This window comes from Artemia sp. Qi Xiang Cuo, chromosome 14 (genome assembly GCF_049724085.1).
Source record: "Artemia sp. Qi Xiang Cuo chromosome 14, ASM4972408v1, whole genome shotgun sequence".
NCBI classification, from domain to species: Eukaryota; Metazoa; Arthropoda; class Branchiopoda; order Anostraca; family Artemiidae; genus Artemia; species Artemia sp. Qi Xiang Cuo.
In genome coordinates, this window is record NC_142807.1 from 46,681,954 (window position 1) to 46,706,937 (window position 24,984).

Sequence of the window (24,984 nt, forward strand, 5' to 3'; positions counted from 1 at the left end):
CAGTCGTTGTTTTGTATTTTAGAAACGTTTGGAAAGGCATAAGCAAAGTTTGCCTGTTGTTTCTTTTTTCTAATATAATTCCTGCATAAGTATGGAAATATTCAAGGAACTAATTATGGTGATGGTTTTGTAACTACGAGCACATCGCATTATTAAGCCGCCCAAAATCCAGTGCAATGCCGTGTCAAAGCTGGTCTTAGTTACAGCTGTGGCTAGGTGTATCCGAGTTGCAGCGGTAGCTTGCAACCTAGTAAGAGACGATCACGCCCCATAGTAAAAACTAAATTAACCATAACTCCTAAAATTAGAGTCAGATCAAAACAAGAAGTATTAGAACCGGCTTGTCCAAAACCTCTATATAGCAAACTTACCGTCACTTGGCTTGAATAACAGGGAAAATATATTGGCTTGAAAATCAAGAAAAGTGGCTGAAACTGAGATATTCTCCACATAAGGCATCTTTTTTTTCTTTCCGTTTTTTTTCCTCTTCAGCTAGCTGGGCACTGGAAAATCACAGAGAGCTGTATAATGGCTCATTTTAAAGGAAATTGCTATATCTAGTGCCTTTTGTAATTAAAAATAAAATAGTTTCGAAAATATATCAATTTTGACAAAAAAAAAATGCATTTTCGTGTAGAAGCTTGATAAATGGCGTTATAATTGTATATAGGTTATAACCAAATATAACGTAATAAGTGAATGCAATATTTATACACGTTCATCTTTTTACATTAAAAGACGATCATTAGAAGACAAATTTATAAAACATCAATCCTGACTTCACTAGGGGGCTGAACAGGAAAGATTTGCCTTTTGGGAAAAGGGAAGGAGAAATAAGCAGAGATCCAAAACACAAGAACAGCTCCAACCTTTTATACCCAGCCTACATAGTTGGGTTTCTAAGTTGTGATTTTAATCAACGGCTCCAGTTTTGAACTTCTTCTTTACACTAAAATACCGAATTAAATTAAAACAGAGGTTGTTGAATCTTTGTATTACGTTATTTTTCTTGTTACTTGCTAATTCTTAGATCGGAAGCTGTGAAATATTTTACGTTTACAAAGACCCGTATTACGCTTCATGCTTCTTAATTAAAACAGCACAAAGATTGTAAGCATTTATTCGTTCCTAAATTCTGTAGATTTACTGCAATAGACACACTGTCCAAGGCCATTACTGTCTTCTGTCAGAGCATTACTGCACACTCCCTTTTTTTCTAGGGAAACATTACCCGACTTTACTCCTCCCCCCCCCAGATAGTTCTATGGGTGCGATTCGTTTTACCCATTACATTTATACCATGCAAGTTAGTTTAACGAGCGAAGCCTGCGTACTTCGTACTGTCTTTCATTCAGACATTTCTTTAAATACCTTGGTATCAAATAACGTCATTCTAAAGTTATTTACAAAGTCTTAAACATTCATAAGTGGCTTCTAATTTGATATTGGTTAATTAGTCTTCAAGCCGAAAACAAATTAATAACCAAAATCATAAATAGCTAAACTAAAGTGTTCATTAAAAATAGTTCAAAGGTCATATAAGAAAAACTCCTGTGTCGACGCAACCCCCCCCCCCCCCAGAGCTCGGAGGCAAGCGTTGTTAGTAATGCTATGGGGGCATATATCATTTTTATGGAAGTGATGCTCGTATAAACTTTGGAGAGGGTTCATTTGATTGGAAATAAAAGTTCTTGTTCACTTTTTAAGAGTCAAAAGAGATCGGAGGGCAACTCCCCCCCCCTTCACGCCCTAAAAAATTTTGAGATAGACATTTTGTTAAAAATAGTTCAAAGTTCAGATAACAAAAACTCCAGTGTCGACAAAGGGCCCGAAGGTAGGCGTTATAAGTTATGCCCTGGGGGCATGTATGGTTGTTATGGAAGGGATACTCATATAGACTTCATAGAGGGCTCATTTGATTGGAAATTCAAAGTTTTAATTCGCTTTTTAAGAGTAAAAAGTGATCGGAGGGCAGCTAGCCTCCCCCCACACTCCATTTATTTTTTTCCCAGAGGGACTTCATATAGAAGGGGTCGTCGAATAAAACTTCAAAGTGGGCTCATTTCAAATGGGGCCAATTTTTTTCACTTTGATATTGTTATTTTGATACCAGTTTTGATACTTTGATGAACATTTGATTTTTTTTTAAGTTTGATTTTGAAACAAGGAATTTTTAAAAATTTGAAACTTTTTGCAACCAAAAACGAACAAAAATAAATTAAAAGAAAACTTTCCGAAAAATAAGTTTTTCAAAGAAAAGTAAAGGCCATTTTAAACTTAAGCTCAGCAGATAAAAATACCTTTTAAAATTCAAACTCAAAACGAGAAGAAATTACTATTAAAGAATAAATGAAACCCAAAACGAACAGAAATTAAATAATAAATCATAGCAAGAACATACAACAAGTAATAATATAAATGGATAAATAGATCCTAAAGCGAGTAATGCTTAGATTGAATATTAAAATCAAGCTTAAAACTCTTAAGACATAATTTCCAGAACTTTCAACTACGTTAAACAAAATAGCTATCTCAAAATTTTGATTGGATGTGTTTGGGAAAATGGTGGGCGTGAGAGGGGCGTTAGTCGCTCTCCCATCACTTTCGTCTATTAAAAAAGGAACTAGCCCTTTCAATTTCCAATCTAATGAGCCCTTTTGAAGTTTTACAACAAAGATTTCAATAAAAATCTTATACGCCCCCAAGGCATAACTTACAACCCTTGCCTGAGGGCTGGGGGGGTTGTCACCCTCAAAGACCTAATTTCCAGAACTTTCTACTACGTTGAACACAATGGCTATCTGAAAATTTTCATTGGATGTGTTTAGGGGAATGGTGCGCGTGAGAGGGTGGTTAGTTGCCTTCCAATTACTTTCGACTATTAAATCAATTTCATCATTTTCAATAAATTTTCCTCAATTTTCAATATAAATATTTACTTATAAAGACCAAATATGAAAGAAATGCGTTTCTGTGATTCAAATATGCGCCTTTCAATCAGGAAAGCTTGGTCTTGGTTCAAAGAAATGGGCTGCATCCTTTAGAAGCTGTTAATACACCAAAGATGGTTTACCAAAGTTTTACAGTTTTCATGAACAAAAAAAAAGCACATTTATTGCCGTACCTTTTTCTACGAAAAAAAATATTTTGCTATTGAAGTATAAATGAAACTTAAAACGAACAGAAATTAAATAAACAATCAATGCAAACAAACATACAATAGATATTAATGTAAATGAATCTTAAATTGAATATGCAAATCAAGCCTGAAACGAACAAAAATCACTCCAAACAAGAGTTTGGGTATCGCCTCCTTCTCTCACTGTAAAAGTCTAAAACCTACTGCGTCATTGGCGCTTTACTGAAAACTATATGCGTCTTGAACAATCTTGGAAAGTATAAAAAACATCAAATTGAATATTTGACATATAATGATATTATTTGTTGAAAAATCCACCAGTTCAAGAATTTATTTCACTTTAATTTTATTTTTATTTTCAATGCCGTAAGAACTGGAAAAGAAAATATTTGTAATATAATTCGTTTTCAGTGAAGCGCCAATGCGCAGTAGGCTTTTGGTTTTTATATGCAGTTAAGGAAGGGGGCAGTATCCAAACTATTGTTTGTAGTGAAACTATATTCGTCTTGAACAACTTTAGAAAGAATTAATAAATTAAACTGAATATTTGATGTATACTATTATTAAAATTTTACTATTATTTTAATGTTCAATTTTAAGTACGAAAGAAAATATTTGTAATAAAATTGGTTTTTATTATAGAAATTAACGTAAGTTGGGCTCAAAACCCCTATACCTTCCCAAGGCCAGAACATAATTTGCACTTTACTGAAAAAAAATATAAATGTTCTTACTTTTATAACTTTAACAAATCAAATAATATTAACATTTTGATTACTAAATATCAGTATATGTATATTAAACTGACAATGCACATTCATTTGTATTTTTTTCTGTAAAGTACAAATTATGTTCTGGCCTTGGGAAGGCATATGGGTTTTGAGCTCAACTTATCTTAATTTCTGCTCGCTTTGAGTTTGACTCGGTTATTTATTGTAATTTCTGTTGGTTTTGGGTTTCATTTATTTATCGATGCTGATTTGCGGTAGTTTCACGCTTCGTAGATTATTTGGTTTTATTTTTGCTTATTTTTTGTTTAATGGAGTTCTTTACTTTTCTTTGAAAAACTTATTTTCTGGAAAAAGTTTTTTTAATTGATTTCTGTTCGTTTTATATTGACATAGTCTTTTCAGGGAAGAAGAAAATAATACTCTAAATCTTTTCGTTTTTTTAAGACTTTATAGTTTGGTCTGCTATTTGTATGCTGGAGAAAAATTTTCAGCAATTTTTAACAACATACACCCTTTTAAAAATCTGGACACAAATAGTAGTGTTTAATTTCGTTTCATATTTCCTCTAGTTGACCTAAAATGGAAAACTTGATACCATTCGCAAAAAAATCTGCTTAATTTCTTTGATAGCTTGGATAAGCTTACGCTATTTTGATTTGGTTAAGTTTTAAGAGCAGAAATAGCCCTGAAAGTTTGAACATAATACCCTCAGTCGTTTTTGGGATACTGCTGAGATACCTTATTTGGAATTAGCATTAACACAGTGCATTTTGACTTAATCTTAAGGCAACATTTAGCTTTTAAACATAAAGGCAATTAGGAAGTTGGACGTGGGTGGGGGATTAGATGCCCTCCAATCACTTTTGACTATTAAGAAAGGCATCAGTCCTTTCTATTTCCAATCAAATGACCCCTTTTTAAAGTACCCAAGGCAACTCCTTCGATACGAAGTGCCCTGGTCTAAAAAACAACAGTAAAAAATGATACATTATACCCACATCTGTCTTTACTATAAAAATGTCAAGCCTTCCAATCACTATCGACTATTAAAAAGGGCACTAGGCCTTTCAATTTCCAATCAAATGTGCCTTTTTTGAGTTTCTACGACAACGCTTTCCATAAACACCTTATATGCCCCCAGTGCATAAATTACAACCCTTACCCCAAGGGCTGTGAGGGTGGTTGTCATCCTGTAAGACTTAATTTCCAGAACTTTCAACTACGTTAAACAAAATAGCTATCTCAAAATTTTGATTGGATGTGTTTGGGAAAATGGTGGGCGTGAGAGGGGCGTTAGTCGCTCTCCAATCACTTGCAACTATTAAAAGAGGCACTAGCCCTTTTAATTTCCAATCTAATGAGCCCTTTTGAAGTTTCTACGATAACGCTTTCAATAAAAACCTTATATGCCCCCAGGGCATAACTTACAACCCTTGCCCTGAGGGCTGTGGGGGTTGTTTTTTTTTCCAGTGGTGATGGTATCGACCCAGTGATCCTATAACATCGTGGGAGGGCTCATTGGAATGTAAATTGAAATTTTTAATTTGCATGTAAAAAGACCAAAAAAATTGAGGACCCCGAGGTCTCACGCCCATTCTTTTCCCAAAGTCACCTTTTAAATATTTATAGATGTTCATTTTGTTCAGCAGGGTCGAAAATATGATAACTATATATTTTATGATGACTTAATTCCCCGAAGTCTCCATGGGAGGGCTAAAAGTTATGAACTTTACCCAATGTTAACATATAGTATTGGTTATTGGGAAGTATACAGAAGTTTTCAAGAGGTTTTTTTTCTGATAGTGGGAGGGAAGGTTGGGTCGGGGGTTATGTTGAAGGATCTGTCCATGAAGGAAGTTTTCATGAGGGAAGGGAAATTGCCATGAAGGGGGCGCCGGACTTGCCAGCATTATTTATTGGTTTATTGGGAAGTATACAGACATTTTCAGGAAGGATTTTTTTCTGGAGGGGGGGGGGCTAGAGGAGGGGGTTACTCTGGAGAATCTTTCCGTGGAGGATGTTTCTTTGGGGTAAAGGAAATTTCTATGAAGGGGGCGCCGGATTTCCAAGCATTATTTAAAAAACGATCAGAAATTAAATATAAAAAAAAATAAGTTTTTTCAACTGAAAGTAAGAAGCAACATTAGAACTTAAAACGAACAGAAATTATAACGTATGTGAGGGGGTTCTCCCCCAAGTCAATACCACGCTCTTTAAGCTAAACTTTTTTTTATTGCTTTAAAAAGAGCTATATATTATAATTAAACGGCCTGTTTTGTTCTTGTTTTTTTGAATTAAATTTTTTTTTTACTTTTAACTTATCGAAGTTGTTTTTTAATCAGGGCAGAACCCCCTCATATACGTAATAAAAAAAAAACAATAAAAAAAACAAGCGATACGGCTCAATAGTAATCGAAACTTTTCAAAACTTTTAAAAATTTTGATGTCAATAAATGTATCAAAAGAATGTGTTTATAATGCTGATTCTAAATATATAAATTTTATTAAGTTTAGTATTACTCATCAAAAACCATGAGTCTGAAAAAATTTAACCAATTTTTTAAAGAGGGGGGAAACATCCCCTGCAAGTGAAAGATTTTTAATGAAAATCACACCGTCAGATTCAGCGTATCAGAAAATACATAGGTTTCAAGCTCATATCTGCAAAAATCTGCAACTTTGTATTTTTTGCCAGAAGAAAAATATACGAATATAGAAGTTAGTTATGTAAGTTAATTTGTAAAGACATCCATTTAGGAAAAGAAAAGTAAAATTTTTATGCAAATTTTGTTTACTTATTCAATGACGGTTAGCCAAAATAAAAGCTGCATTAACTAAAAAACGATCAGAAATTAAATAAAAAAAACACATGTTTTTTAAACTGAAAGTAAGGAGCGACATTAAAAATTAAAACGCACAGAATTTATTCCTTATTTGAAAGGGGTGGGCCCTGCCGCACTGACTCTATATTTAAGATACAGTTATAATGGTTCTAAAAACTTTATTTTTTAAAAAAATAAAAAACATTATAGTAAATAGAGAGGCGGTGAGGATGGGACCGCCCCTGTAATATGAAGAGTAATTTATGTTTGGTTTAAGTTTTAATGTCGCTCCTTACTTTCAGTTTAAAAAACTTGTTTCTTTTTATTTAATCATAGTAAAGAACGAACTCAAGCCCAAAGGAACTAAACCCTGTGGTTCATTCATATAATCTTCATTATTTTAGCTAGGAGGTAACTAAAACAAGTTTCTTTTTTATATTTTAAATTTAAAATAAGATCAATATTTTTACAAAAAACTACGTTTTCATATACTAGATAATAAATTTCTTCATAACTGTAGGTTAGAACCATATATAACGTGAACACTAAATGCTATATTATGACGTTAGCTACGATGACGTCAGTATTTATATACAAGATCGGTGTAGTTCACTATGAATTTTGGAATCGTGGATGTTGAGATAGCTGAAACTGAGTAAAGAACAAACTTCAGCAAATAGAAATGAAAAGTTAAGATATTACAAGCATCTTTGGAAAAGTTGCTTTGCAGGGGTATAGTGCCACAATTTTACTTATTTAGCTGCCTAACTTTGTGAGGTTCGTCACTTACTACTCCAACTAAGAGAAAGCCATAGGCTTTTTCCTGTTGGTAATTATCCTTAAAAAAACAGGTCTGGTAAAGCATTAGCATATATAATCATGGGTTCAGCAAGAGTTACAACCTAGTAAAATAGTTTAAAGAAGCAACCAGTTTTTCAGTAGATTTCAAAGACATCTCTTCTTCTTTAATCCGTCTTTGATTATAGATTTTACATAAAGGATGGGTATGGTTCATTATAAATCGAGATAATGCCAGTTTTATTGGTATCATAGCTTTAGCGATCAGAGTTGTAGCGGTAATGCCACCCTAGTAAGATACAATCACGTCCCATACTAAGAAATAAAACAGCCCATAACTTCTAAAAACAGTGTCAGATCGAGCTACAAAGAAAACCATTAGAACCGCCTTGTCTAAAACAAAAATTACTCCCTATGAAGGAAAATTACAGCCCCTGGGCTTGAACAACAAGTTATAGTAAAGACCAAACTATTGCCCATGTCTATAGTTCAGCAGAGTATAGTTATTATAGGTTTTGTAAAGTCTGCAGGGATACTATTATTTTGAAAAAGTGTTTTCCAACTCTTTAGATGTCCAGAATTATGTAGAGTGCTAAGTGTTTAATACGAATACAAGTGGTGGTTTTCATTTTCCGCCATTTAGCATTATTTACGAATGCTGTTTGGATTGTCTTTATTTTGTAAGGTTAAGTTGATTTTTTTTTTTTTTTTTAAGTTCGTTTCTTTTCTAGGATGTTTCTTTTTAAGTGAATTGATTTATCCTTTTTGATAAGAGGCTAATGTCTTGCCATTATCATGTGCTGCTCTAAATAAAAAAACCATATATAAACTAATGCAATTAATTGATTCAATTTGTTTTTTTCTCATATTTTGAGAAACTTTTTGAACCAACAGCGTAGATAATGTTAAAGTTCCTATATGAAAACAAAAAAATGAATATAGAAATGGATGAAAAAAAATTTATTTTAAATTCTTCTTAACAATAAAATAACGAATTAACTTAAAACAAAGACTTGAATCTTTTCATTACTTCATTTTTCTTATTGCTTGCTAACTCCTAGATTAAAAGCCGTGAAATATTATACGTTTATAAAGACCCGTATTACACCCCATGCTTCTTAATTAAAACAATACAAGGGTTCTATCAATCTTTACTCGTTCCTAAATTTTGTAGTATTAGTGCAATGGTCAAAGTTCATTGTCCGAGACATTTACTGTCTTCCACCAGAACATTACTTTACACTCCCTTTACCCCCCCCCCCCCAGATTGTACCATAGGCGCAATTCCTTTTACCATGATTAATTCCTTTTAACATGATTAGGACGTGACAATTCTTGGTGCGTGACATCTTATCTTGGGGGATGGAGTCAATTAGTGGAAACAGTCAATGAAAATTCTAAATATGGAACGATATTTTAAAATATATCAAAAGATTTGAGGGAGGGGAAGGAATTCTTGTAAAGATGAACCAGATCTAAAGGTAAAATATGTGTTATTATTGACCGTTCAACCCATTTTGAAACTACATTTTTTAAACCAAATGTTTTAAAACGTTGGTTAAATATTTAAAGCTGAATATTTCTAATTCCTTTGAACTAGTTTTATGATGGTGGCAATGTTGGTAAAATCATATTTGAATTGCTGGATATTCAATGACTGGAAATTGAAATAGTAATAAACGTATGGTCACAAGGTCCTTAAGAGACGAGAGGTGACTCCAAATTAATTGAAATCTAATCAAATAGCAATAAAGAATTTGCTCGGACTCGACTTTATAAGTGTGATTTTCTAACAAAAATCTTTATTTTTATCAGCCGTAAAATTTTCAAATTGTAGACTTTCTCTATCACGGTTATAAAGTCAATCTGACTGTTTAACAGTCAATCTGTCAATCAGTCTAACAAGTCAATCAAGTCAATCTTAGCTTTTAACGTCAAAACACCTGATTCAGTCTTAAATTTACACAGTCACAAGGGTATGCTCTAATAAACGAGAATTAAAACAAAAAAATTGCAAAAAGCTGTTTTTATGTAAATTTGTAGGCCCAAATTTAATCAAGTTCGTTCTAAAATGCAGCTATACACATTCTTCACACTCAAGCACACAAGAAAAAATAAACATAGGAAGGAAGAGCAAGCCTGAACACAGAAGGGAGAAAAGGCTATGGCCCCGAAATCCTAAATTTTGGGAATATTTTGAGTGTTTTATTATTTAAACTTCATTCCTCTTATTTTTTCAGTGTTTTTGCACCCCCCTTCTTTTATACAGAATCTTGTGTTCGAACTTGTGGGCTGAATTGAACCAAATTCAACAAAAAAAAACCTAAACATTATGCTTTTCACAAATTTTCATGATAAGCTCTTATGCCTCATAGTTAGATGGCTCTCCTGCAGAATTTGAACGTTTTGTACATCAATATGGGAATCAATATACATCCAGCTAAGATGATTTCTATTACGGGCTATACACTACACAAATATACAAGGTAAAATAGCCTACACAGTCATGAGGAAAAAACCTACATTAGCTATAATAAAACTACCTTACAAGCGTTTGACTGTTTCAAAAGAATTTCTAATAGAGAAGAATCGCCGCAGCTAATAATTATACTTTGGATGAATAAATAACTAAATGACGTTTTATTTCTGAACAGAGCAGGCTCAAGAACGGCAGAGACATAGGAACGGCAGAGACAGATGATCTTGGTGATCACTACAAACAGCTGAAGACGCGGATAGTTGAAAATTATGATCATTCACTACTTTTGTCAAAGCACAAAAGATGTTAATTTGATACTAGGAAGAAAAGAAGAAGACTAATTTTATAATCAAAATAAGGACAGCTGTAGACAGATTGATTTTATTTAGAAAACAGTTTCTAAATAATTTCATTTAGAGAGCAATAAAACTAGCACCAGAAGTAGTGAATATTGGCTACTTTTGGAAAAATGAGAAAATCTTCTGTCTGAGTAGCCTAACCATTTGGTATAAGAACAAAATAAAAGAAGAAAAAAAGACGACGTGAAATCTGGCCTCTGAAACGAAATTCAATTCCAAACCTAGCATTGCTCATAGCATTACACGGTCGCTCAGTGTATATTTGTTGCGTGCAATGCACGTATTCCGGTCAGTTAATTATTTTGTCGTTAGTGGTACACCGTCGCAAGCAACGGTTTGGTGTGCTAATGATTGATTTTGGTTGACGTTTTGTTTTAAATTAATTATTGCAACTAAAAATAATACATGACTATTGTTTTGCAATACCTGCTAAAAGTCCAGTTGTTACTGCTACTTACGTCTGGTTGCTTGCAAAATCTAAGTAGTGTGTCTTAGTTTAGGACAACCAACTATTTGAGAAATCATTCATATTTATGCTCCGGTAGGTAATTTTAATTCCAGATATGAAAGAGACGGTAGAGATGCTCCAGTAGGTAATTTTAATTCCAGATATAAAAGAGATGTTCCCTTTTCCAAGTGTAGATTCTAAAAATTCATTAAAAAAACAGACAGGGGGTACATGAGATTTTCCTACAATTTCTTTCCTCTAAGAACAAGTGTTGAGCATTTTTGTAGATTTCAGGCTGAATGCAAAAAACTGGCCCTCTATAAACCCCAGAACTTCAAGTGTATTTAGATTAGAATCAGTGTGATTATTTTTGAGTTTTTGAAGTTCTGCTCGGTTGCAGTCATTGCTAGCAGCCTTCCTAAAGCACCATAAATTCGCTTCTATTAAGTTTCCTATTTTCTTCGGAATCTGTTCAAGGCTACAGAACACTAGATACAAATACTTTGTACAGTGCTGCAACTTAACCACCCTTAACATGAGAATAGGACGGTCTTTCTTGAAAGATATATTTGCTCTATACTAGATTTTGCAACCATGAAGATTCTCATACGGGTGGTCAACTCCCGAGTGGCGTTCTTGACTAGATATCGAATTGAATGGTTACAGCTGGTAAGCAACTGTATTTCATTGACTAAACACCAGTACAAGGTTAACTGATAAAGGCGGGGCTGCCACTGAGAATTTTGAAATATCCTAAGATTTACTAGCAAAAAGATTTCCAGGTTTGAAAAAAAAATGTATATATAAGAAATCCCAAGGTCTTGGGGATCTCAAGAAGTGGTAGCCCTGAATAAATGCCACCAAAAACCTAGAGTCACTGGCAAATTAGGTATTAAAACAATCTGTTAATTTCTAAAATAACTCGTCAGAAATCAAATAAAAACTTCAACATCAGCAACTATGTACAATTGTCTTGAATGTAAAATAGATTCGGTCTCCAAACCAAAATGTTGTCATGGTTACTTTTCACACACAATAATAACCAAGGTAATCTCCCATATAATGTAGATACAGAGTCTTCTTGAACATCATGAAACAACCTGTGATAAAAGAAATATCAACACAAAACGTGATGTGGCGAGATTCACTGCGTTTTTTTTTTTTTTTTTTTTTTTTTTTTTTATTTGATTAGCTGGGTCCTGTCGACCATGTACGTTTCCCTAAGGAATTTCCAAGTGTTGAGTCAGATTCATCTGTCCAACTTGTATTACTCTGCGCTTTAACCAGAGCTTCCTCCTGTAAAGACAAATCTATTGAAAACAAAGACCTTAGCATATTAATTCCAAATAAAAAAAATTCAAATAACACAAAGGTAGAAAAAATAGAAATGAGTTCTATTGATTTAATTCTTAAAATATTATAAATATTATTGGATTTGGTTGGAGAAATGTTGATTAAGTGTAGATTGACATTAAATAGTATGATTATAAAAGTATTAACACCACGGAGAGAAGAAGCAGCCATAGCCACTCCTTGTAGTTCACTATGATAAAAAAAAGGTATATCAATAATTTCCAGCAGAAATACAAACCAAAGGTGTTTTTCAAAATCTAGGACAGACAAACAATTGTAGGGCTGGGACAAGAACGTGGCCCCCCCCCCTGAACGTGGTAATTGATGCCCCCTGAACAGGACTCTATAAGCAAAAAATATTTTTTACATTTAATTAAAGATGGGCAAGAGTACCTTTTCTTAAGTAGTAAGAACAAATATCTATTTTTATTTTCATTCTAACAAAAAATTAGCAAAAACAAGTTAATACAATGACTAAAATTAAAAACGACCAGAAATTATTCCGTCTCTGTGAAGGTTACTTTCTTCGTGACATCCAAATATTTAGCTTAAGTTTTGTAAATTGAGTAAAAGGCTAAATAGAATGAAACAAAAAGTGTTTCAACAAAAAAACAAAAATCTCAAGAATAAAAGAGCTCATTGATGAACCTTTACTTTAAAGAATAGAAGTTCCAGTTGAAATATTCTAAAAGAAAATCGGTTGCACATTTGTTGCACTCATATATCCTTTCAGCATAGCATTAGAAAACCTTAGCTTAGAGGTTGAACTGTAAGAAATGGAAAATAAAAAATAACATCAAAATAGCATCAAAATTGGTTATTTTAAATTGAAAGTGCAGAGCGACATCGTGATTGCAATGATAGTTACTTCTCTGGAGTATGATATTATTTTCTGTCAGAAACGAATTAATTGTCCCTCTTATTTAATGTGTATTCTGAATATATGAATCAAACACTTTGTGACAGCAATGTGGATAAAGTCATGCCTAGATACGTCTGGGACTGAGGTTCAATCTTGCCTGTTACAAGGAGAGTGTACTAAATGATCACAATTCGACATTTATTTTTAGTTCAGTCAATTCATTTTTGTAAGTGTTTCAAAAAGTAAAATTTTTAGTATAATGGTAAAATATCTCATTAATTAGAATCAAAGAATAAACAAATTCCTTCTCTTTGTTCCTTTCCAACTGCCTTTCTTGCGTTTTCACAAATTGTCTTTATTATTTTTTAAGGATAAGTTTTTCCAAAAAGCAGTGATTGCAGTTCTTTTTTTCTGGCAAAACAGGTAAAAAAAAAATGAAGGAAAAAATGAAGTTATTCTATAACTCTTAATATTTGACACGTTTGGTTCTCAGGGAAATTAATATAAAGAAAGAAATATAAATAAGGAAATCAAACGGTCTACTTGACGAGTGACAACCCTCAAGGAAACTAAAGCCTAGTAAACGACACGGCCTTCGCACGGGGTTCTGATTAATGGATAATACTTCTGGGCTTGGTCCCTCAACCATATTGAGACAAAGATGGGTCCAGGATTGCAAAAAGCATCCATTCAACCGGAGGTCCCAGGGACTTCTTACTGTCAGGTTCTAAGCCGGCTTCAACGCTTCAGTTTAGACCTGAGAAGATGTATTAGTCTCCGTCCTGTATTAGTGTTGGGACCATTACTGAATAGCGATTTGAAATGAAAGGCCCACATTTGCTCTATTGTTAAACAGGCTAGTGCATCTCTGTCTCTCCTTAAGCTATCTACAAAACCTTCATCCCCAAAGGCAAACATCTTTCGCCTTTACGTATCTCTTATCCGTCCACTGCTTGAGTATGATTGCTTAGGATGACACTTGGTTGTTCTGTGATAAAGACCGATAGGGTGTAATTTCTTCAGAATAGAGCCCTGATAATTATTTATAATCAGGGCAAAGTGCCTTACATTCTCCTCCTCAAGGATTTCCGTCTCCCTACCTTCGCAGCCAGACGTGTTACTCTTTTGTCTAATTTCGGGAATAATCTGGGTCGCAATCCACGCTTTCAACGTATACTCCCAGCCCTTCATTGTCCACAAAAGCCCCGTTCACCCCGATCAAAAGCACAAAAAATTCCGGTTCTAAATCTTATTAATGCAAGAACTGGGCGTTACAGAAACAGCTTTGTGTCAGCGTTCGTTGAAATTATAAATAAATGAAAATTGTAATGTGTCATGCTGGTGTCTCAGGCGTACTATTAATGTGTTAAGTTTTTTTTTTTTTTTTTTTTTTTACAAGCCAGTTGGATTCATCGATGTATGTTTTTATGATGTACTTATGTTTTTACTTGTGCACTCATTTTTATTCGTTTTACTTACGTTAGTAACTTTTACTTATTTTACTTACATTTTACTTATGTACTTGTGTTTGTGTACTTATATACTTATGTGTATTCATTTATTCATTGTACTCATTTTATTTGACAGGCCAGTTGGGTTCATCGCTGTAGGCTATGTTTTAATATTGCACTCATGTACTTATGTTTGTTTTTTTATTTACGATGTTGGCTGGCTGACAGAAAGCAACAAGTTCGGCAATTTGTTTTATGTTGTGAGAGTTTGCCTGTTAATATAGAGCTGCTCTATTTTATTCTTTCCTGACACCAAAATAATTTCAATTATTCAAAGAATATGAAAATTTCAACTTGGAATGTACGACCTAAAAAATAACTATTGTGTCGAAATCTTGTCGACACAATATTGATTTTGATTTTAGGAAAATTATAATTAAACCCTATAAGAGTGAGTGTGGTAATTAAAGAGGCATTAGCCTGGCTTATGTAGGTAACAAATTACTTGGTATGATGACACTTTTTTAGACTTAAAGATGTTGTACACAATGTTTTTAGAGAAGAACAGTGCGATTTTAGGAAGGGTAGAGGATGTGTTGACCAAATTTTCACTAAGGTTAATAATTGAGAAGTGCCTGAGTCATCAAACACATTTAGTTCTCAGCTTTATAGATTATGAGCAAGCATTCAAATAAGCTGATTAGAAGAGCTTTAGCGAAGGTCTTATCCTTGTATGGTATACCAAGCAAATACATCAAAATGATTAGTGCTGTGTACGAATATTAAAAAAACAAACAAAAAAACAAGTTTTTTTAACTGAAAGTAAGGAGCGACATTAAAACTTAAAATGAACAGAAATTATTCTGTATATATTTTTATTGTTTTAAAAATAGAGTTTGTGAGAAAGAGTCAAACTTTAGCGTAAAGAATGAGGCGTTGAGGAGGGAACAGCCCCTTTCATACACGGAATAATTTCTGTTCGTTTTAAGTTTTAATGTCGCTCCTTACTTTCAGTTAAAAAGACTTGTTTTTTTATTTAATTCCTGAACGTTTTTGAATTAATTAAGGTTTTGATTATGGGTCACCGTACATGAATAATTAGTACGAAATTTGCATATTAATTGTACTATTTTTGGCTAAATGGTTTTATCGAAAGTTGTTTAATTTTATTTATGAACGTTTTTATTAGTAATAAATATACGTAACTTACGAATTAACTTACGTAACGAACTTTTGTATTTGTATTTTTTATTACGTATACTAAGCAGTTTACTCCCTAGTCCTTACTTCGTTCTTCACGCTAAAGTTGGAATTTTTTTCCAATTCTTTGAGAACGACCCCTTAATCAAAAAGGCCGTTAATTAGAATAAATAGCTATTATGAAAATACCAAAAAAAAACTTTAGCGTAAAGAGCGAGGTATTTCCTAGTGGGCGAATCCGATCACATACATAACAATTTCTGTTCTGGTTAAGATTTGTTGTTTGAAAATTTTTAGTTGAAAAGTTTTTCAGTTGAAAACTTTTTTTTATATTTTGTTTCTGATTGTTTTTTTTTAAATAATGCTGGGAAATCCGGTGCCCCCTTCATAACAATGTCCCTTCCCGCATGAAAACTTCCTCCATGGAAAGATCCTCCCAAGTAACCCCCAAAATCCCTTCACTACCAGAAAAAATCCCCCCTGAAAACGTCTGTATACTTGCCAACAACCAATACTTTATGTAAACATGGGGAAAAAGTTCATAACTTGCAGCCCTTCCCCCGGGGACTGTGCGGGATTAATCATCCTCAAAGACATAGTTATTCTATTTTTCGATCATGCTGAACAAAATGGCTATCTCAAAATTTTGATCGGGGGACTTTGGGAAAAAAATGAGCGTGGGAGAGGGCCTAGTTGCCCTCCATTTTATTTGGTCACTTAAAAAGGGAAATACAAATTTTAATTTCCGTTTGAATGAGCCCTCTCGCGTTTTTCTAGGACCACTGGGTCGATACGATCACCCCTGGAAAAAAAAACAAAAAAAAAACAAATAAACACGCATCATAAAAACCTGATTATTTTGATGTAAGTATTGGTATCAAAATTCCGTTTTTTAGAGTTTCGGTTACTATTGAGCCGGGTCGCTCCTTACTTATAGTTCGTTACCACGAACTCTTTGACAACACTGCTACGGTTAAGGTAGGAAATTGAGGTTAGTGGATGGTTTCGTATATAATCACGAGTTAAGCAGGGTTGTATTCTATCCCCATTTATATGGATGATTTTGATGGACTTTATCAAACAGTTCGTGGTAACGAACTGTAAGTAAGGAGCGACTCGGATCAATAGTAACTAAAACTCTAAAAAAGGAATTTTAATATCAATCAAAAGTAATCAGCTTATTATGCTGATTCCAAATATATCAGATTCATCAAGTTTAGTGCTACCCATCAAAAATTACAAGCCTGAGACAATTTGCCTGATTTTGGAAATAGCGGGGAAGCACCCCCTAAAATTAAAGGAATCTTAAAGAAAATCGCACCATAAAATTTAGCGTACCAGAGAATCCTACTGCAGAACCCTTTGAAGCTCCTATCTGCAAAAATGTGAAATATTGCTATTTTTGCCAGAAGACAGATCACGGATGCATGTTTATTTGTTGTTGTTTTTTTCCAGGAGTGATTGTATCAAAATAATGGTCCTAGAAGATCGGGGGAGGGTGCATTCAAACGAAAATTAAAAGGTCCTCACGCCCATTTTTTACCCAAATCATCTGATCAAAATTTTGAGATATCCATTTTGCTCAGTATAGTTGAAAGATCAAAAAATTGTGTCTTTAGGTTAAATGACCCCTCACAGTCCGTGGGGAGAGGCATGTAAGTTTGTCCATTGTTTACGCGTAGTATTTGTTATTGGGAAGTATACAGACATTTTTTTTGACGATGGGAGATTGTGCTTGGGATGGGTTTCTATAAGTAGACTCTTCCTTGGGGAGTGAAACTTCGGGGTGGTGAATTTCCAAGGGAAAATGTTACATTGGGGGGAATTGGCAGAATTACTACACGAAATTTCTTTTTAATTGTGTTACATTCTCTTTGCCAAATTTTTCATGGAGAGATGTTCCTGGGGAATTATCCAGGGGCTTTTTTCCGCGTGCTTTGATTTCCGAGAAATAATTTCCACTGAAGGGGGCCTTTCTGGAGCGATCAAGAAACCGATTAGAAATTAAAGTCTTATTCGAATCAAAGAACGCTAAGGAGAATTTTTCCGGCTGAATCGTCCGCAAGCATTTTACAGGGAGGGAGAATTCTCAGCGAAGATGGAACTGTTTGGAGGGAATTTGACGGGGGGGGGGGTGCACTTTGCGTTAAATTAAATTTCCATGGAGGAGTTTCTGTGAGGGGGAGGGGTATATTCCATAGAGAGTTACCCAGATTTACCGGCATTATTTGAAAATCGAACATAAATTATTCCATATTTGAAGGGTTGAGCCATCCTCAAAACCTTGCTCTTTACGCCAAATTTTGTTTCAATCTTTCATGCATGGTGAGCCAAATTCGAGCCTGCATTAGTGGAAAAACCTTCAGAAATAAAACAAAAAAAAACAAGTTTTTTTTAACTGAAACTAAGGAACGACATTAAAACTTAAAACGAACAGAAATTATTCCATATATGAAATGGGCTGTCCACCCCTCAACGCCTCGCTCTTTACGCTAAAGTTTTTATTGTTTTAAAAAGTAGGGTTGTGACAAAGAGGTCAAACTTTAGCGTTAAGAGAGATGCGTTGAGGAGGGGAAAGCCCCTTTCATATACGGAACAATTTCTGTTCGTTTTAAGTTTGAATGGCACTCCTTACTTTCAGTTAAAATAACTTGGAACATATCTTAGGGAGAACGGGAATGGCAATGGGAGAACACAGAATCAAATGGAGAAGAAAAATTTTCCTGGACTTAGATTATACCAATGATTTAAGCATCCTAGATGAAGTGTGAATAAAGTGAATGAAATTTTTGAAATTTTGCTAGTTCCGGGAGATAAAATAAGTTTGAGAATTAATTTTAAGAGCACGAAGTCGCTAAAGCTAGGAATAAGTGAAGATGAAGAGGTGACAAAGCTTGAGTGATGACAGTGGTCAAATATGGTTCTGAAGAATTTGCGCTCGTAAAAACGGAGGAAGATTTGTTGGCTGTTTTCCAGAAGAATTGACAACGGATTGTTTGGGTACCGGACTGATTGACCGTATTTCAAAAAATAGGCAATATGAAAAGTGTGGTGCAATCCCACTTTTTAGGGCTATAATGAGAGAAAGGCGGAGATGGCTAGGGCAGATTCTGAGCATGAAGGATGACAGATTGCCAAAGATTGTCCTTTTCGGCAAACCGTATAGGGCTAAACGCAAAGCAAGTCGTCCGCGGCTGAGATAGGAGGAAGTCGTAAAGAAAGATTTAAGGGAAATGAGAAGTTCCTGGGAGACTGTAAAGAAAAAGGCTTTGAATAGATTGGGATGGAAGTAAATCAAACAATCGATAGTAAAAAAGTGAGCAAGTAAATATATAATTCACCTATATATAATAGGTGATAATATATATATATATATATACATATATATATATATATATATATATATATATATATATATATATATATATATATATATATATATATATATATATATATATATATATATATATATATATATATATATATTATATATATATATATATATATATATATATATATATATAGTACCTGAAGCCAGAAGACTTGGCCATCAGGCCTTGGTGCTTGGCACGCTTGTATATCTTTATTCTTGTTGTCGCTTGTCTTCTAACCGCAGATAATGTGAAATTCTTCTTGATGTCATGGCGTCAGGTTAGGTTCAATACAACCACCCTGGGAATGTTGATTTACATCACCCTCCATTTCTCGTATTTTCATATAACCTTTGACGTAGTTTTTTTGTGTCTCCCAATATTTTTCTAAGAGATCCATTAGGATACGAGAGATTCTATAATTTAAATGATGTGCAAGGCGTTCTTCAACAGCTTCAGTGGGGTCTAAAAGTAAACTTAGACACATGAAGGTTAAAATCACCTTCAGTGATTTGTGATGGATGGACCGCTAAATTAGTTTTGTGATTAACTTGTCTAGCTACTTTGAAGCTAAAGACATTAGGACAATCGATGGTTTGATCCTCGCTTACGTTGAATGAAGCTAAAGCGAAACATAAGTTCAAGCTTCAGATTTGGATGTGGAAATCTTTGCAGAGCAAGTGACCTCCTAAAAAAGACAAACCAATTTATTTGCAAATTGTGTAGGTGGCAATACAATTCGACCATACATGCAGCAGCCTCCAAATAAATCACCTTCGTTTGCTACTCATTTCTCGGGGAAATGGAGGTTATCACGGTGAATACATGCAATACTGGAGGGCCCCAGTGAGTGGTAATTAATACTTGTTAATCGTTGCATGTTTGTAACAGGTTTTGTGCCATAGCTTCTTGGCGTCAATGACTGCGACAGCTTTGTTCTTTTAACCTAATATTTCTCTGTTCTTCACTTTCGATTTGATTCGTTCTGATTCTTGTTGTTGCTTGTCTTCTAACCGCACATTTATTTGTTCTTCACTTTCGTTTTGACTCACTCTGATTCTCACTGTTGCTTGTCTTCTACCTCTTGGTTTTTTACTTTCGTTTCTGATTCATTCTGATTGTCGCTGTCACTTGTCTTCAAACCGTACATTTCTTTGTTCTTTCACTTTCGTTTTTGATTCGTTTGAATCCTCGTTATAGTAATTCTTCTACCCGCATATAATTGCAAATTTTAGTTTTTTGGGTCTTTATCTGTGCGTTTTTTTTTTTTTTATCTTAAACCATTTAGAAAAACGCTAATAAAAAAAAAAATAGTTTCACTCTGTAATAAGAATATGATTCTATTCCCTTTAAATTGTGTTTATTCTAGTTTAATTTTTTGAAGTTAACATGCCAGGCTAATAAACGATTCAAATATTTCAATGGTTTAAAAAAATGTTTTTGCAATCTTTATTTAAAACGAATAAGTTTATTTTTTGTCTTCATTTAATAGAATTCCTACGTGAGGATAGCCGTGTAACAGCATTTGAATGAAAGGTTTGTTTCCAAAAATAAGGCTCTAAGCGAATTTTCTCGTGACCTATCTAGAAATTGGTGACCTACCTAGATCATTTTTTCATGCCATAAGATATCAGGATGCCAACTTTAAAAAAGGAAGATTGCTTTTCGAGAAAAAATAAATACATACACAATTATTGTTAGTTGAAAGACATAGTACCGGGAGACCGACAGATTCACCGGAGGTCCCTGGCACGACTATACAGCACGCTTTCATATATTGATTCTCATTGCCGTATGTCTTCAGCAGGTTGATTTACATCATCTTCCACTTCTCGCATTTTCAAGTAACCTTTGCCATAGTTGTTTGTGTCTCGCAATATTTCTTCCAAGAGATCCATTAGGTTACAAGAAGTCACATAATTTAAAGGATGTGCAAGGCATTCTTCAACAGCTTTATTGAGGTCTAAAAAGCACATTTGATCATATAAAGGTGGTTCAAAATCACCTTCAAGATTTGCGATGGACTTGCCGCTAAATTAATTTTATGATAAATTTGTCCAACTACTTTAAAGCTGAAAATATTACGACTATTGATGGTTCGATCATCGTTTACGTGGAATGAAGCTAAAGGAAAACATGAGTTCAAGTTTCGGATTTTCTGGTGGAAATCTTTAGACAGTAAGTGATGTCCTAAAAAAGGCTAAACCAATTCATTTTGAAATTGCGAAGGTGACAATGAAATTCGACCAAGCAAGCAGCAACCTCCAAATGAATTACCTTTGTTTGCCACTCTTTTATCGGGAAAATGGAATACATACAGTGAATACATGCAACGTTGGAGGGTTCCATTAACTTATAATTAATACTTGCGTAGTTTACGGCATCTTTGGAGATCTGTACTGAGTTTTGCGCCACAGTTTGTTTGCATCGAGGATTGCAATGGCGTTGTACTTCTAACGTAATATTTCTCTCTTATTCACTTTTATTTTTCCCCGCTCTGATTCTTGCTGTCACTTGTCTTCTAACAGCACAATTCTTTGTTCTTCACTTTCATTTTTGACACGCTCTGATACTCGCTTTCGTGTGTCTGCTAACTGCACAATTCTTTGTCCTTTACTTTCATTGTTGACACGTTCAGATACTCGCTTGGTGTGCCTGCTGACCGCATAATTATTTGTTCTTCACTTTCTTTTTTGATACGTTCTGATTCTCGCTGTCGTTTATAATTCTCAATGCCGCTTATCTTCTAACCACTTCTTTCTTTGTTCTCGCTGTCGCATATCTTATAATCAAATACTTATTTGTTCTTCACTTTTATTTTTGATTCTTTCTAATCTCCGCAGTCCCATGTCTTGTAACCGCATATTTCTGTGTTAATCACTTTCGTTTTTGTCTCGTTGTAATTCTCGCAAACGCTTATCTTTTAACCGCATATTTATTTGTTCTTCACTTTCATTTTTACCCGTTGTAATTGTCGTCACAACTATTCTAACCGCATATTTCTTTGTTCTTCACTTTCGTGTATCATTACTTCAGAGATTTTTTAAACGCCCTTTGCCTGAACTGCTAGGACTGGTCTGGTAACATTTCATCGTCTAGATTGTTTATTTTCATCCATTTTGAATTTATATTTCTTTGGTCGTTCTCTTGCTCTTGCCTCATTTGATAGTTCAGTTTTTTTCATTTTGAGCAACTGTTAATTTGCATTTCTGTCCCCTAGGTATTACGAAAGTGCTTAAACCACCTTTTGTATATAGACTTAAAACACCTGGTATTTTACACTTAGCTTTGTTTCTTGTGTAATTTTGCATGCGCCATAGATACTAAAATACCGAGAGTTCATTAATTACCCAGGCAATTATTACCTTTAAATTTAATGTATATAAATTTACCTGTATAATAATGTATATAATGTATATAAATTTACCTTAATAATGTATATAAATATCACCTTTAATGTATATAAGTAAAATTATGTTAATGGCTTGTTATAGATAATACCAGGGAACCACACTAAAAACACCGTAAAAACATCTGTTTTTTCTTCCTACAAGAATGTCCAAAACTTGCACGCATGATTAACACATATGTCTTAAGTGTGTGAAGAAGCGAGTTCTACTCGGTGCTAAAGGCGGTTCAAAAGTAAGGGTAGCCACGATGGATCCATGGATGAAATAGCATAGAAAAATGAAATTTACAATTACCTTTAGCGCCTTCAGATGTTTTTCCCTTTTACTGTTGACCATCTTTTGAGAAAAAGGATTCAATTCACAGAAAGCAATCTATAAAATGTGATAAATAGGTAAATACACCATGACATATAATTTCATAATAACAACTACATTTGAAACTGGAACAATGGTAGCGTTTTAGGCATTAATAATTTGTAGACCAATCATCATGATTTTCAGTCAAGTTGTTTTGAAGGAACGATAGTCTTCGCGAGATTAAACCGAATATTTGATATTTAATTATATTAATTGTTGAATTCTCATCAGCTTCAAATTACAAAAGAACTTTAAAAAATAAGCGGACTCTCTAAAATGAGGTTAATGCCTCTATAATTACCACAGTTCATACCGAAATGCGACAAATTTATTTCTCTTTTTAATTACGTACATTTCCAAGTTTTTAACACTGTCAATTTTTGAAAGGTACCCTCCAGGCCGTTTGGTTGAACTATCTTATACCTTTGCATCCTGTATTGACTAGGTTAAAACAAAATCGAAATTTAGTCATCGCTTCTCCTTAAATATTCAAGTTCAAGTAGTAAAACTATTATTGCGATATTGCGGCAATTGCGATAGAAAAACGAACAATATCAGCAAGTACTTCTTTAAAATATCTTTGCCATAAAACTGGAATTCTTTTAATGTCCTTGAGCTTTCTAACAGCTCTATAAGTATATTATGATATACTATCTTCTTCATCAACCGCAAAATGTGATGACACTCCTGCATGTACGAGAAGATTAATAGACAGAATAACCGATTTTTCTTTCTTTTTTTTTCATTAAAATCTTGGTTTTCTAGAGGAAATAAATCTAAACTTATTGGCCAGAAAGACTAACATCATAATTATAAAATATTGAAACTGCAGAAATGCAACCGAGAGGAAAAAGACCCAATCATAGGGTCAAAAATCAAAACAAACTATCAATATTTCGTTCACAATTTTCAACGTACAGTCCAACATAGCATGGTTCCAGATTTTAGTGGGTGAGTGGGCGATAGGATTAACATAACTTGCTTAGGTACCCCCTGAACTACCGATTTCAGGGGGATTTTTGTAAGGAACATCGAGCTTTCAGCTGAAGTGTCAGCTGAAGTATCAGCGATTTAGAACACCTGCCGGTGAGCCAGGATAAAACTTACGTTTGCAAGTGCCTATTTAGTTCAAATAAACACGAGATCTAATTTTGAAGCAGCTGAAATAACAGCTCAGACAGGTTCTGATAACCCATCCCCCTTCACAAGTCCAACTTTTCGCTTAGTTGCTACATTAGAGGTTCAACCAGTTTTTTCTACCATATGCATTTTCATAAATTTTTTAACGCTGGCTATTTCTTACAGTTTCCCTGGCTTGAATATCCCGTCTCAGCAGACGAAGTACTTTTTTTAGTTGTCGCCACTTTGGTGGGGGCGAGGATCCAGCTCGAGGAAACTGCAGGCGAATTCCTTTCGTGCATAGTGAATAAGGAAATGAAAAGACACAAAAAATATATTTCCACAACAAGGGGATGGCAGGCGCGACAAAGACAGTATAGTACCATGGCACAACTTTAATAAAGTGACAGCCGGGTCCATTCTTTCGGTCACTTTAAATGCTCGAGCCAGAGAAAGGCCGAGGTCACAGAAAATAGAAAACATGTCTTTCTGATTATTAATACTGGTAACCAGGTTTCTAGCGAAGCAGGGCTTAACATTCCGTGGTGATAAAGAGAGTCCTAACTGAGATCAAAAGGGAAATTTCGTTGAGGTATTTGAGTTGATGGGGTTAAGGGATCCTCAGCTTTGAAAGAGCTTGAAACGTAGATACGGTCACCACGGTTTACAGAAATTATAAAATCAGATCATTAAAAGCATTGCTTTTTTAATCTGAAAGTTTGTCATTGAACCAATTGGCTCTTTTTAGTCACTTCTTATTGATGAGTCCAAAGATGTATGGAAAAAGAGCAGCTAGGTTTTGTCATACGCACGACAACGATCGGTGGCTTGGTGTGGGAAAAACCGCTTGAAGTCTACCATATGGAAAAGCTAGATGTCAACTCACTAATCAAAGTCATTAATTAGCTGGTTCTTCAGAACAAATTGAATTGCGGTCGACACGTTGGTCCAGTGTTATGATTGAGCTTCGGTAATGAGTGGTGTATTCAACGGAGTACAAGCCAAAGTCAGGCAGCAGCATGCACCAAAAACATTCTACATCCATTGCCACGCACATAAGCTGGATTTGGTCCTGATCCAATCAA

General features: G+C 34.3%; 1 protein-coding gene across 1 annotated transcript in view; it reads right to left on the minus strand.

The window, feature by feature from the left end:
* Positions 1 to 8,672: 8,672 nt before the first annotated feature.
* The window catches only part of LOC148944530 (TBC1 domain family member 2B-like), a 79,932-nt gene continuing 63,620 nt past the window's right edge, over positions 8,673 to 24,984 (minus strand). Inside the window, exons 12-13 of the mRNA XM_089099951.1 lie at positions 22,718 to 22,795; positions 8,673 to 12,072 (exon numbers count right to left, since the gene is read on the minus strand). Coding sequence (XP_088956077.1) covers positions 11,965 to 12,072; positions 22,718 to 22,795 — 186 coding nt within the window. The 3' untranslated portion in view covers positions 8,673 to 11,964. The remainder of the gene's footprint in view (positions 12,073 to 22,717; positions 22,796 to 24,984) is intronic.